This window comes from Capricornis sumatraensis, chromosome 21 (assembly GCF_032405125.1).
Source record: "Capricornis sumatraensis isolate serow.1 chromosome 21, serow.2, whole genome shotgun sequence".
Taxonomy (NCBI): Eukaryota; Metazoa; Chordata; class Mammalia; order Artiodactyla; family Bovidae; genus Capricornis; species Capricornis sumatraensis.
This window is the reverse complement of record NC_091089.1, coordinates 43,977,415-43,991,661: the sequence shown is the minus strand read 5'-3', so window position 1 is coordinate 43,991,661 and position 14,247 is coordinate 43,977,415. Positions and strand designations below refer to the sequence as shown.

The following is a 14,247-nucleotide window of genomic DNA, read 5'->3' as shown; positions in this document are numbered from 1 at the left end:
TTAGAGGAGATTAGAAATATTACTATTTATAGATCATTCCTGTGCTCAGTTACAGTGAAAGGAGGAGGGCCTCCAAATTAGTGATCAATAGAGAACTTGACAACTACTTCCAGGTTTTGCTTAACGATGGTTTTCTAGGTCGTGGGTATCTTGAAGCAGGTTGAATTCGTTTTTGAAGAAGTTCTCCACCCCGAGGCAAGAGCATCATTGTATCTCCCCATTCCCAGAATGTCTTAAAACTGCACACACTGCTGAGGAGAGTGGGAGCAGTGGGTCTTTGGGGGCCAAGAGGAACCAACCACCACAGGGCCCTGGAACAGCCGACAAGGCAGCCAGAGCAGCAGACACCAGCAGCTCCAGCCCCGTGGTCGCCGGACAGCATGGCAAGAGAGGAGCCTGCAGAGCTAGAGGCCACTCTGTCTTAATCAATAGCCATCAATCAGAGGGCAAAGAGCTCTGGTTCTCCCATGAACCTGGCAATTGAGGCCTAAGTAGGTATATGCCTCATATGCCGATTTCAGAGGCTGTGAGAAAGCTCCTGCTGGAGCTCACAGAGACAGCGTTAGAGCCAGGTTTGCAAACCATCACTGTGGAATGAACCAGTGAAGGACTTTCGGGTGATAACAAATTCATCCATCAGCAAAAAGACATGGCAGCAAAAAGCATGGGTGCAGCAGGGGGTTACAGACCAGCGTGCTCTTCAAATGAGCTCCCTGGGCAGCACGGGACAACCCCACTGCCTTTGCTCTGCCTGGACTGGGCTTGAAAAATAACCTGAGATAGTCAGAACATGACTGTGTGCGGAGCGGGGTGGGTAGGCGGACAGCAGGGCCTGGGGATCAAGAACAAACCCCATACAAAGGAACTCCCGGGGCCGAGCTACCTCCATGAAGTCCTCCGCGTCGTCCTCCGCCTGCCTCCCTTGGCGCCAGTGCTTGAGCAGCCACCTGAGCTTCACGTAGAAGAGGAAGATGTTCTGCTTCAGCGAGCGCAGCTCCTGCTGCATCAGGTGCCTCTCGTCGCCCCAGGCGCGCTCGTGCAGCGAGGCCTGCAGGGCCAGGCCGTTCGCCTCCCGGTCGCGCCGTCGCAGGGCGCAGCGGCGTTCCTCCTCCGCCTTGGACGAAGAAGAGAGGCGCCGTGAAGGCCGGCTGTCCCCACCTGCCACCCAACTGAGCCTCTGCCCAGCGGCCATTCCGCCTGGGATGGGAAACTCAGAAACCTTCCCCCACCCGCAACTCCCTGCACTTAGTAAACTCCTCTAGAGGCTCACTCTTCACAAAACCCCAAGCGCTTCCTTACTCAGAGGAGAATGCCCCCTTCAAGGGGAGGGGTCGGCATCATTTCTCATCGTGGAATTTCTCCTGTGGTTTTTTGATGTTCCTTAGACCCCTTCAGGAGCACTGTCTCTTGGAGGCAGGGCTGACAGCTGACCCAGGGGCAGACCCTGTTTGCACTCCGGGGCTGGTACCTTGTGCCTTGGCACATTGCAGGTGTCCAGGTGGAGTAAGTGGGAGTCGTTCCCCCTTGACTCGCTGAGCCCTAGGGTTCCCACAGACCCCGACAGAAAGATGACAAGCCAGTACTCAACTGCACATGGGGTGCAGATAAGGGCACAGGAATAGCATTCGTGGTGGCTAAAGTGATATATAGGCTGAAAGTCTTTTGCTCCACTGACCAGAAAAGGTCAGAATGCTAGTCTTGCTATTACCCTAACATCCCCTCTTGTGTCAAAAACCAACAGGTGGGTTTGGTTTTGTTTCCTGAAAGTACTAAGTTGGGTGCTGACATCCAGATGGCACCTGAAGCTATCCCAGATAACATGAAAAACAGGCATTTCACTCACACGATTAGCAGCCCTGAATCCCAGCACTGGCTTTCTCCCGTGGACATGGAGCTAGACAGGAGGGGGGTGGCTGGGCTGCTGGAAGCCCAGTGTCTGCAATTTATTTTTGTGTTATCTCAGGCCATTGACTGACCCTGGTGAGGTTTCAGCTGCCGAATGCAACTGATCCCTGCTGTTTGTGCCCAGTGCCAGGCGGGTGCCCCTGAGGTGCCCCAGGACTGGCTCCTGGAGGCACAGCCCTGGGAGGGTCTATTCTTTTAGTTTATTTTTTGATCTATTACCTCTCAGAAACATCCCTTCCTGACTGGCTCGCTCTGCTCCCTCTTCCTCCAAGGCCCTTGCCGCCTTCTCCCGTTCCAGGATCCCATGCACTTCCCAAGTCTCTGAGTCATGTCCCTGGCTCTCGGGGAGGTGAGGAGACCCTTTCCCTTCCCCTTTGAACAAGCCTGGATGGCTGCTCAGTGCCTCCAGCCGAGGCTGGGAGAGTCTTCACCCCACAGCCCTTTATCCTGAATCCAGTACTAGAAACACCAGGACCCTGTGGTTCTGCTGACAGCATCTCCAGGAATAAACTCACTTTCCAACATGATTTTTGGTGCAATGCTAAACACACACACACACACAACACACACACACACACACACACACACACACACACACACACACACACACACACACACACCTAAATTCTCTAGGGATTAACCTTCAGGTGATATGAAATTACTTTTCTTTGGTGATAATGGGCTTCCCTCATAGCTCAGTTGGTAAAGAATCCGCCTGCAGTGCAGGAGACCCTGGTTCGATTCCTGGGTTGGGAAGATCCCCTGGAGAAAGGAAAGGCTACCCACTCCAGTATTCTGGTCTGGAGAATTCCAAAGAGTTGGACACGACTGAGCGACTTTCACTTCACTCACTTGGTGATAATATGTGAAACTTGACCTATAAATATAACTTTAAAAAAGGGGACACATCTAGTGGCACCTGGCTTGGCTCTCCCGGAGCTTCATGGCAGAAGGTGCTCCCTTGATCAGTTTTTAACCCATTTAGATGAGCAGAACCACAGACAATGTGAGGCTTAGGTGGCATACACATTCCTTGCCAGAGTAAGTACATACAGATACCTTACTGTACATAGGACATGCATTTGAAACACCATGGTGCCATCTCAAGATCATCTGGTTTTTGTTTTTAAAGATAACAGATGTTTTCCAGGAACAAACACAAAAAGGTCTGAGCAGCAGTCACAGCCATTCGAGCCTGGGTTTGAGTCTCGGGTGTGTCAGGGGTGGCAGGTACCTTGGAGGCCTGGGGACAGTGATCCCAGGTCCTGGGAACTCTGGGGAGGCACTTAGTGGATGAGGAATTTGAGCCAGGACCAGGTTACTCTAAAGTGGCTAAAAGAGCTCATAAGGCCACAGCCCAATTAGTGGCAGCTTTTTCTAATACAACGGGTGAACTGTCGATGTATCTAGCAGAAAATTGACCTGATATTGATGAAATGTACCAATCTGCAGACACTGGACATCATGGACACACTTTCATGTCCAGTGGCCTGGAAGGCCCTTTACTGGTTCTGGCTGTAGGCAAGCTTGTCTGTTGCGTTAGTTCCTCAGTCGTGTCTAACTCTCTGCAACCCCATGGACTGCAGTCCTCCAGGCTCCTCTGTCCATGGGGATTCTCCAGGCAAGAATACTGGAGTGGGTTGCCACTCCCTTCTCCGGGGGATCTTCCCGAACCAGGGATCAAACCCACGTCTCCTGAGACCACATACTGACCAATGTCAGGATGGAAAAGCGTGCTTTCCAGCAGGAAGGTAGACAGTGATCTTTGTGAGACACCCCGAGGTGGGCAGCTTGACTGGGTGCCCTTATCCATGTGCCCTACAGCCCCAAGCCCAGGCTGCCCGGTTGGTACATGAGACTGAGTCCCTATAAAGCACCACCCATCCTCTCTCTCTCGGGACCCTGCGAACAGAGAAGGTGGTGCTGGACCCAGGTCATATTTACCTTCCCGATAGTGTCTGTCAGTCTCTCTGCCTCTTTCTGATGTAGTCTGACTACCTGCGCAAGCTGACCCTGAAGCTCCTTTATCGAGGCACTCTGTTTGGGGGAGCCCCCAAGCTGATCAGTGGGACAAAGGAAGGGGTTTAGTGGATACACTCTGTTTGGGCGAGCCCCCGAGCTGACCAGTGGGACAAAGGAAGGGGTTTAGTGGATACAGTCTGTTTGGGGGAGCCCCCGAGCTGACCGGTGGGACAAAGGAAGGGGTTTAGTGGATACACTCTGTTCGGGGGAGCCCCCGAGCTGACCGGTGGGACAAAGGAAGGGGTTTAGTGGATGGATACGCTCTGTTCGGGGAAGCCCCCAGGCTGACCAGTGGGACAAAGGAAGGGGTTTAGTGGCAGTGAGAACTTGGCCCAAGCTGAAGACCCAGGACAGACCCGTGCATGAGGCAGGGGCACACAGAGTGACAAGACACCCGCAGGTGTAGAGAGCGACTCTCGGCAGCTCCCCCAGAGCTGGCAGCTGGGTTGGTGAGCGGTGCCATCACCTGGGCTTCGGCCACCACAGCGCCACAAACCAGGCCAAGGGGAGGCAGCCACATACGAGGTGGCTTCTAGACGACTTTCTAGAAGCTGCGGGCATCAGAGCTGGCGATGCTGACGGTCAAGCATGACTGCCTCACATACAGCTTTCTGGACTCACTGCCCAAGTCCATGAGTGTCTCCCTCAGTTGCATAATTAATGAGTTCATACTTTCTTGTTAAGAGTTTTTCCTGCCCCGCTGGGAGGCCCCTCTTTTTTCCCCAGAGTCCCCCCCAGGATGCTTAGGGCGAGTGGCCTGGGGCTCCTTCACTGAACAGACGCCAGTGCCTCGGAGGAGCCGCACAAGGTCTGCCTGCTACGTTTTACATTAAAATACCTACAGGAATCTTCAATAAAACGGTTATTGGTAAAATCCATCTTTTACGCCTTTATGTCCAAATGGCAATAACAGAGGCCAAGCTCCTTTATGACATGTTTTTTAGAGATGGAAAGACTGTCCAATTAAAAATCCTAGGCACCATTAACACTGAAGCATGATGTGCTGCCCACGGGTCCAGTGGTTAAGAATCCACCTTTGCAATGCAGGGGACACGGGTTCGATCCCTGGTCCGAGAAGATCCCACATGCCACAGGGCATCTAGGCCTGTGTGCCATAACTGCCGAGGCCCGCGTGCCCTAGAACCTGTACTCTGCAACAGGAGGCACAGCGAAGAGAAGCCTGAGCACCCCAATAAGAGAGTAGCTGCCGCTGACAACTAAAGAAGAGCCTGCGCACAGCAACGAAGACCCAGCACAGCCAAAAATAAAAGTCAGCAGACATTAAAAGAAATAAAGCTCTGTGGACAAGTAATTGCTCTTAGGTAGGATGCTGCCACTCTAGTGTTAGAAAAACCAAAATACAAACAGGTGATGGCAGAAACTGCCATCCAGAATCACTCCACCACCGCCACACAACCGCCGCACATGCTCATACACGTCACATATGTGTGACAAGGGTTTTACACAACACAGAGATTCCCTCCAAAAATACATACTTCCCCTTCATCACCGAGGTGCCGAAACCATCCTCTGCCCACTCACCTAAGATTCTGATTAGTCACCAAACACATTCACCTCGTCCTATGCAGTCAGTTTACGTTCAGCTGATGCCTTCCCTGGTGGTCCCCATGCCATGGACACGTGTTCATCTCGACACCAGGACCACCTCCCTGTGTTATCACTGGGGAATCCACACTCCAGCCTTCCTCTACATGGTGTGTGCCACGACTACACTGCTCATTTCCCGGACATCTTCAGAGAAAGTAGTGTATAAATTACCTTCCACACTAAAGACAACTTCACTATCTCAATACACAAACAGAAACCAAGTCAAACCAAAAAATCAAAACTCTTTTCACGTGGTTACTTACTAGATAACAACGCTACTCATTCACCAGGACTCCATTCTGCCTCCCTCCCTGTGACCTCATCTCCCATGACTTCTAATTTGTTCAGGCCAGTTCTGCTACAGCTTCTTTCCAAAGCGGTTTATCGGGTCAGCACCTGTGCCCGCGTACTTGGCATATAAAGCCCACATCCTTTCATCGAGCCTGGTATGTCACAGCTGAGGCCGAAGAGCACTCTCGTTGATGAAAGCACAGGAGGAGGGGCTCAGGAGAAGGACCCCGGGATTTCTGACCCAGAAACTCAATCCTCTGGGCACAGGCTCGGTCTCATATTTACGTGTAATCTGACCGGGGCCTGTGCTCCTCCTTCAGCACTATTTTTAAGGCGCCCGGCACATTCCAAACCACATATTCCGTATCCTGCTCTCTTAACAGATGGAATCTCTCAGCAGACTTGCTGGGAGCCTCAGGGAGCAAAGCCCGGGAAGACGCCTGTGCCACATGGGAATCTTGCTGGCAGCCACCGAGAGGAACAGGCAACCAGAGTATTGGCCCTTGTGAAGTCTGCTCGCTTTGTTCTCCTCTGAGCGGTTAACTTTTCTGTAGCTGCATTAGCAGGCTTGTGGGTGCGGGCAGGTTGGGACTTTGGCTCTCTCTGGCTGCGGCAGCTCTGAGGGGCTGGGTGTGGATATGGACACATCCTGCCCCCCAGAGCTCAGCATGTGTGGCCCAAAGGGCAGGCCCCCCACCACACAGACCTGTGATCTGCTAACACGCTATCGAGTAAGAAGGCAGTTATTTTCTTTTTCACCTTGTTGTGACTGCTGCTGCTGGTACTACTAGCAGTAGTTAAACCTACTACTAAGATTCGATGTCTACCCAAATCTTCCCTTTCCCCAAACATGAAACTCTACAAGGTAAAAAACATAGAAGGCACTTCACAAATGAGACTTGAGGAATCTTCTAAACTTCAGCTTCAATTCAGAAAGTTGTTTCTTCTTCAAAGCCACCAATCTAAGGTGGCTTCTGCAACCCCTCCACTAGCACCTCCACAGAGCCAAGGGCTGAAGGAAATCCACATGTGTTGAAGAGTAGTCAGCGTTTGCAGACAAACCAAGGTCATGTCAAGGGCAATGGAAGAGGAAGTCCAGACACTCTTAGCAAAGGGGAGTAAGAGGATGGGATTAGCAGATGCCAACTAGAATACACAGGATGGATGCACAAGAAGGTCATACTGTATAGTTCAATATCCTGTAATAAAGCTTCATGGAAAAGACTATGAAAAAAAATGTTTATATGTGTGTAACTGAGTCACTCTGCCGTACAGCAGAAACTAACACAACGTTGTAAATCACGTATATGTCAATTTAAAAACAAAAAACCTGCTAGCGGTACACCTTGCCTCAGTCTCAGCCCCATTCTAGATGACAATGTCTGTTCTGTCTGCCTTCCCCCAGTTGCATGGCGCTCCATGGCACCCGTGCCCTGTGCCCTGAGTCTGTAACCCAGAGTCACTTCTCTGGCCGGCTGCCCTGCTACTGTGTGTACTGTTTCCAGCAGAGCCTCATGGGAAAGCAAGTGTTGGCAATGAATTCAGCAAAGTCTTCACTAAAGTGTTCTGCTCCCTAAAACTGTCCACTGTACGATCCTTTAACCCATTATCACATTCAAAGGCCAAGCTGAGGAGCCTGTCAGGGTGGCATCCATGCCAGGGACACACACAGCCACTCCATGGAGAACCAGAGCCTACGCGGGATCAACATGGGGCTCCTCTCATCATGAAAGGAAAAACTATGGAGCTGTCAGAGGGGCCAGAAACCAGAGGGGTGTCATCTTTTAGAAAGTATTTTAAAATTGTGTCTGCATACATGAGTTTTCTCTCCTGTGTGAAATGCCTTGGTGAATAAAAAGTCAGAATGAAGTGTGTCTAACTCCTGAGTAAATCAGTTTCCCCTTCTAGGAAACGATGCTCCTGGACCTTGCCTTTTACTGAGTTGTTTTTTATTTTTTTACTGTCTCATTAGAAGGTATAAAATTAAAGGAAACCAGACAGATGCTTTAAAGAAGAAACATTCCATGGCAAGATAGTTGGCGTAAGGATTAGTCACCCGAGTGATCTGTGTTTGGAAATGCTCCCCAAGGAGACGGAGCGCCTGTTGGGATGTCCAGGCCTGGGGGGAGTGGTCAGTGGGGACCAGTCCCTGCTGAATAGGTAGCACTCCTCACGGGAGGGGGGGAGGTGGGGAGAGGACGGGCCAGGCCCAAGGAGGCAGTTCTGACGTAGCTCTATCACCAATCAGCTGGGGTAGGGGAGAATTTGCTGACACTGCCTCGTGCTTTCTTCCCACTTGTAGAATGAGGGGGTCTGTCTGGAGATCCCTTCTGAGCCGTATTGTTCGGTGACCCAGAGTCATGGCATAGCACTATCTAACTTGGCTACTCGCCCTTTTACGAAGGTTTATTTTCCCACGACACTGTTTCAGCTAAGCGTCTTCCTCTCTCTAGATTCTCTGTGGCTTCTGAAGCTGTGCAGAGCACATGTGCCCGGGAGAGTGGGGGGCAGACTTGTTGCTCCTGGGGAACCAGCAGGGCCTGGGGGTGCAAGGGAGGGAGTCCTGACTTCACCACAGTGAACTGGACACGCTTAGTAGATAGGACACCCCAGACGGTGTACAGAGGGAGGAAGGCACCAGGCCACCCAGCGAAAGGGCCTCTGGGGGCAGAGAAGACTGGCAATGTGGCCCAGCCTCTGGCCATGGGTTTTCGTGCCAAAGTAACTGGTGTGCAGGACAGGACGCAGACAGGCTGGTTTTGGCTTTACACATGCTGTCATTTGATGTGGTCTGATTGGCTAGTTTTTGCCCATTTTTACTATATATTGACAGTTATAAAATCACACCAGAACAAACAGAAAATTGGTACCAGCTACTAGAGCCGTGACACCCCTTCCTGCCAGGCGGTCTTCAACAGCAAGACATATTCCTTCTGGTTCTTGATTACTACCTATACTTCATGCCACACAGCACCTAGCACTCGTAGGGGACTTTCTCACCTGACTCTGAGAAGTGAGCTTCTGTTTGCTTCCGAAAGCAAACACCCTGACCTTTCCTAATGCAGAACATGCAGCTGTAACCCTGCAGCAACTTCCTCAACAGGTGGTACCAGAGCCAGACACCCGCCTCGGGGCCACCTACCTTCTGTCCTGGTGAAATTACCTAAAGGGAGGAGCCTGCGCTGACGGGACAACTGTGACCTACAACAGGACCCCGCTCGGCCCCCTCACTCCTGCCCCGGCTGCCACTCATCTGACCTCTCAGTTTGGACTGTGAGGTGCATGGGAGGGATATGTTTTTTTGCTTTTGATCTTATCTCCGCTTCTGCCCTCCGTCCGGAGCACCATCCAGAAAGGAGCAGGTGGGGGTGGGGCAAGACACACAGGCGGGACACTCTTGGTTTTCAGTCCTCCTTTCCTCACTGCCTGACAAGCAGCCACACAGCCTCAAGAATCAGTCTCAGTCGCTTCACTTCGTTTCCAGGCCCTCTGCCATCACCCTGTGTGAACCCCCCAGTTCAGTTGTATGCCGTGGATTCTGATTCAGTTAAGTACCCCCCTGATCCCACATGCTCCATATCCCCATCATATTCCCTAGGGGCCTTGGACCCAGGTGGGAACCGTCACACAAACACGTAGCAAAGGAGGAGTGGGAAGGTGAAGGGGACCCCCGCTCACCTCGAGGCTGAAGCAGCTCTGGGCTCCAGGCCGGCAGCTCCCGGCATCCCCATCGGCTCGGCGGTGCAGCTCCCGTGTGGTGCGGAGATGGAGGTGACCCCGCTCCTCCCCTCGCTCCTGCCCCGGCTGCCACTCCATCTGATCTCTCAGTTTGGACTGTGAGGTGCATGGGAGGGATTTGGTTTTTTTGCTTTTGTTCTTGTCTCACAATTTTAAACAAAATACAAAGGACAAGAGGGTGAGGTGGGGTGGGGAAGGTAGACAGACAGCTGGAAATCTATGGGATGAGGAAAAGCATGACCAGAGAAACCAACGCAAACACAGCGGCATCAGAGAGAGGAGAGAGCAGAGCCAGGAGGAGGAGCAGCAAAACGGCAGGCTGAGAGATCTGAAAGGCAAACAGAGAGACGGGAGAATGCAACCCGCTGGTCACGAGGCGCATGCGATGGGGACGCGGGAGTGAGACTCGCCCGCAGTCAGGCATCCGGCATCACACGCCACAGTCCAGGGCGGTGCACGGAGAGCCTTCCGGGCCACACCACTCGCCGCCCTCGGCTCCGGGGCGCTGTCAAAGCCATCCTTCTCTCCACCATGCTCCTTGCCTGCCCCAGCTGTGTCGCAGAGGGAGCCGGTGGGCTGAACTGTCCCTGGGGCGGTGAACCCAGGCACGGATGCACCCGCTCCCGGGGAGTCTGCTAATTATCCTGACTTCGAAGAGCGCTTGCACTGCGCTTCAAACTCCTCTTTGCTTCTTCATCGAGATGGCTGGTCATTGAGGACGCCCAAAAAAGGAGAAGGGACAGAATGCGTCCATCCTTGGTACTGCCAGTGGGTTAGCCTCGTGTCAAGAGGTAGGACCTCTTAGCCAAGAGCAGTGACGTGGTTAAAAATAAAAGGGAAAGGGGGAAAGAAACAAGGAAACAAAAGAGAGCTAAACCAAACCAAACCAAAAAAAAAAAAAACAATAGAGAAACCCAACCAACAGAAAGGCTTTGGTTGAAACTTGAGGCTTTAGTACAATGCAGGTTTGCGATCATAACCAAGCAGCCGTGAGCAAGGTGAGTTGGAGCGCGGCAAGGCCAGCGAGGAGGAGGAGGAGCAGGACGGAGCAGGGAGGCAGAGCCAGGAGCCCCCTTACCTGCAGGTCCGGGCCCAGCTCCTTGCCCAGGTTCCCCACGGGGGAGTCCCGGGATACGGAGGTCACAGAGGACAGGAAGCTGGATGACTCGGTGAGCTGGGGCAGCGGGGACAGGCCCTCCCCCAGCCGCTCCACCTGCTCCAGAAAGGCCTGGAGCTCTTTCCTGAAGGCCTTCATCCTGGCGTTGAGGGTCCCCAGCAGCTGGGGCTCCTCCCTGGTGTCCTGGCCGCAGGCCCCGGGCGAGGCCTCTCCGCCTGGGAGCGCGGCCTCGGTGTCCGTGATGATGCGCTCCACCGTGCGCTCCAGCCGCTCTGCCTCGTGCCTGATGCTCGCCAGGCGCTCCGAATCCTCCCGTGCGCGCAGCAGCTCCGCCGGGCACTCGCCGGCCTCTGACGGCCTCCCGCTGCCGAAGCCGGACGTCTTCTCGAAGGTCTCCTCCGAGTCACTCTCGCCGCCAATGGGGCCCTCCCGGCGGGGCTGCAAGCGGCCGTCCTCGCCGTCGTCGCTCCTCCGGCCCGTGTCACTGTCAGCATCGCTGTCCCGCGGGCTAGGGGCACGCGGGCCCGGCTGCAGCGTTAGCACCTCCCCGCTCAGCTCGCTTATCGGCAGCCGCAACGCCTGGAGCTCGTCCTGCAGGGGCGCCCCGCCCCCAGCCAGCCAGCCTGGCTCCGGCCGCGGCTCGAACTTGAACTTGCTCAGCTCGTGGGTCAGCTGCCGGTTGTGGTCCTCGATCTCGGAGATGGACCGCCGCAGCAGCTCCGCCTCCTCCTCCACAAACTGCAGGTGCCGGCGCAGCTCGGCCGAGGACTCCAGGGAGTCCCCCCCAAAGGGCGAGGTCGGCCCACCCGGCAGGGGTTCCCGGCCGCGCAGGTCTTCCATCTCAGCCTTGAGGCCCCGATTCTCCACCTCCAGCTCCACGATTTTCCGGCCCAAGATGCTGGCCTCTTCCTCCACCAGCCTCAGCCGCAGCTTCAGCTCGGCCTCGCGGGTGCTGGGTGGCCCGCCGGCCTCGCCCGTGGGCAGGGGGCTGTCGGCGTCCCCATAGAGGGCCCTGTACCTCTGCAGCTCCTGCTCCAGCCGGTCCTTCTCGCGCCCCAGCTTGGCCATCTTCCTGAGCATCAGCGAGCCTTCCTCCTTGGCAAACTGGAGCTGGCACCTCAGATCCGCGCTGTCATCCTGCCCAGAGAGAGAGCCCAGACCAGGGTTATTTGAAAATATCACACCTTCCTGTTTTTGACAGTTTTCCTCACACCTCACCCCTCACACACGCACACACCACACGCACGAAGCACCACTCTTCCCGTCAGTGCATGGGGTCCACCGAGAGGGGCCCTGACAGACAGGGCGGGCCTGGTCCTTCATGGGGGCACCAAGGCCTGCTTGGTCACAGGAACAAAGGACAGCAAACAAGTAGTTTGGGCAAAGGTGCACATGAAAACCATCATCCAGGAGATGGAGAGGAGTGAGGGAATGAAGCCCAGCACCGTCAGCAATGCGGCGCCTCACCCCGCCTCTCTGGGTCCATCCTGACCTGTGAGACACCCCAGGCCCCTAGCTTAGCCTGGGGCAGATGGACAGGCCTTTGTGCCAACTTCTACCTGTTGCCACTTACCTCCTCCCTCAACAGGGGGGCTGCCAGCACTTCATAGGTACTAATGGGATGGGGAGGCCAGGTGACCCCAAATCAGCCTGGCTTTCCACAAATCTGCTGAGAACCTAAGACAAGGCAACCCCCCCCCCCATCGTCCTCCCCCAACTCATCCCAGGGATGACATGAAGATGACTCAAGATGATGGGCATGAGGGCCTCTGGATGCTAAGCTGCAGAGTAGGCACCCAGCTCTGGCGGTTAGTATGAGATGGATACTGTAAACTGAAGGCTCGAGTGACTCATACCCTCTCTCCATGCAAACTCGACTTCAGCACCTTTTAGTGGCTATGACAACAGGAAATTAAACCCAGAAACCCAAGGCAGGATGTTAAGTGGCTTAAAATCTAAAAAGCAGGGCTCCTCGGGTAGCCAGAGGACTCTGGAGGGTCACGGGAGCAGGCTGTCTGCTAAAATCCTGCACTGCTCGACTGAGGTCCAGAAGGCCCTTTCAGGACCAACTAGAGTGACCCTTGCCTTCCCCATGGGGTCTCCACACCCTGGAACTGCATCAATTCTGGATCTGGGCTCACACTACAGCTTCATAAATGACAACTGGGCGGCTGGCGACCGTGACCAGTGTCATGACTTGTTCCTCTGTGACTGGCTATCAAGTTCCAAAAGGTTGTCCTGGGAACCAAGACTTGGACAAAGTCTCCCTCCTTATTTGGTGGTCACATCCCATCACCAGGGGAGGAAGAGTCATCAAACCAGCAAGTCAACCCTGGGGTTGGGGGGGAGCTCTTCCAGCTGGTCACTTGTGCAGACGGGTCAGCAAGAGAACATGGTTCATTCTCCACTGGTTCCTGCTGCACACTCACCACTGGGCAGAAAGACCTCCCTGGGAGCCCCTACCTTGCCTCCTCCCACCACTAGACCTGAAGCCAACTTTCTGCTTTGTCTGACACTCAATGAATTTGGGGGAAAGGAGCAAGTAACTTTTTTTCTTCCTCTCTGCATATCAGGAAAGTGATATATAAATGTCACTGGGAGGAGGGCACAGTCTTCATGATCTAGAACTTGTCACATCAAGGGTCTGGTGTGGTTTTGGTTAGGCTGAACACCAAAGAATTGATGCTTTCGAAGTATGGTGCTGGAGAAGACTCTCGAGAGTCTCTTGGACTGCAGGGAGATCAAACCAATCAATCCTAAAGGAAATCAACTTTGAATATTCATTGGAAGGACTGATGCTGAAGCTGAAACTCCAATATTTTGGCTACCTAATGCAAAGGGCTGACTCGTTGGAAAAGACTCTGATGCTGGGAAAGATTGAAGGCAGGAGGGAAAGGGGACCACAAAGGATGAGATGGTTGGATGGCATCACTGACTTAATGGATATGAGTTTGAGCAAATTCCAGGAGATGGAAAAGGACAGGGAAGCCTGGTGTGCTGCAATCCATGGGGTCGCAAAGAATCAGACACAATTTAGCAACTGAACAAAGGTGGACATAACGAGGGGTTCTGTGACAACCGGAAATAAAGCTGACAGCTCCACGCAATGGAGCAAGATAGGTTACCATCACTGCTGCGGTAATGATGCACATTTTACAGGGCCTACACAGAATACATGGGCCATAAAACACAGACTGAATTTAATCCTAACTTAACACTAAGGGGAAAAGCCTACTTATTTGTTATTCATTCATTCCTTCAGGAACTACTGAATACCTACTGGGTACCAGAAATTGGCATGTTAAACAACCCAGGTTCTTAGAACTTTTGAAAGCAGATCAAAAGCATCTTTTTAAATTTTTGGATATAGATTTATAAGAAATCTATGTGTCCAAATATAGAGAGGTCATTGTTGTCATAAGAAGGGGTTTGAATAAACTAAAACAGGTGTCAGTGGAGATAGAGTGTCAGTACTTTGTAAATGAATCACTTCAGGGGTAACAAGTCCAGGAGAGAAAGATGTTTAGCCCCATCATGAACTTGGTAGCTAGTGTCTGTCCTGAGTC

At 53.2% G+C, this 14,247-nt stretch overlaps 1 protein-coding gene across 4 annotated transcripts in view; it reads right to left on the bottom strand.

Annotated features, from left to right (window-relative positions):
- The window catches only part of MTCL1 (microtubule crosslinking factor 1), a 110,253-nt gene that overhangs the window by 27,224 nt on the left and 68,782 nt on the right, over window positions 1-14,247 (bottom strand). For 2 of the 4 annotated variants that reach the window (XM_068993719.1, XM_068993721.1), the window contains exons 5-8: window positions 10,643-11,818; window positions 9,505-9,660; window positions 3,850-3,963; window positions 884-1,114 (exon numbers count right to left, since the gene is read on the bottom strand). In XM_068993719.1, coding sequence (XP_068849820.1) covers window positions 884-1,114; window positions 3,850-3,963; window positions 9,505-9,660; window positions 10,643-11,818 — 1,677 coding nt within the window. The remainder of the gene's footprint in view (window positions 1-883; window positions 1,115-3,849; window positions 3,964-9,504; window positions 9,661-10,642; window positions 11,819-14,247) is intronic. The other 2 variants (XM_068993720.1, XM_068993722.1) reach the window with 1 other exon arrangement.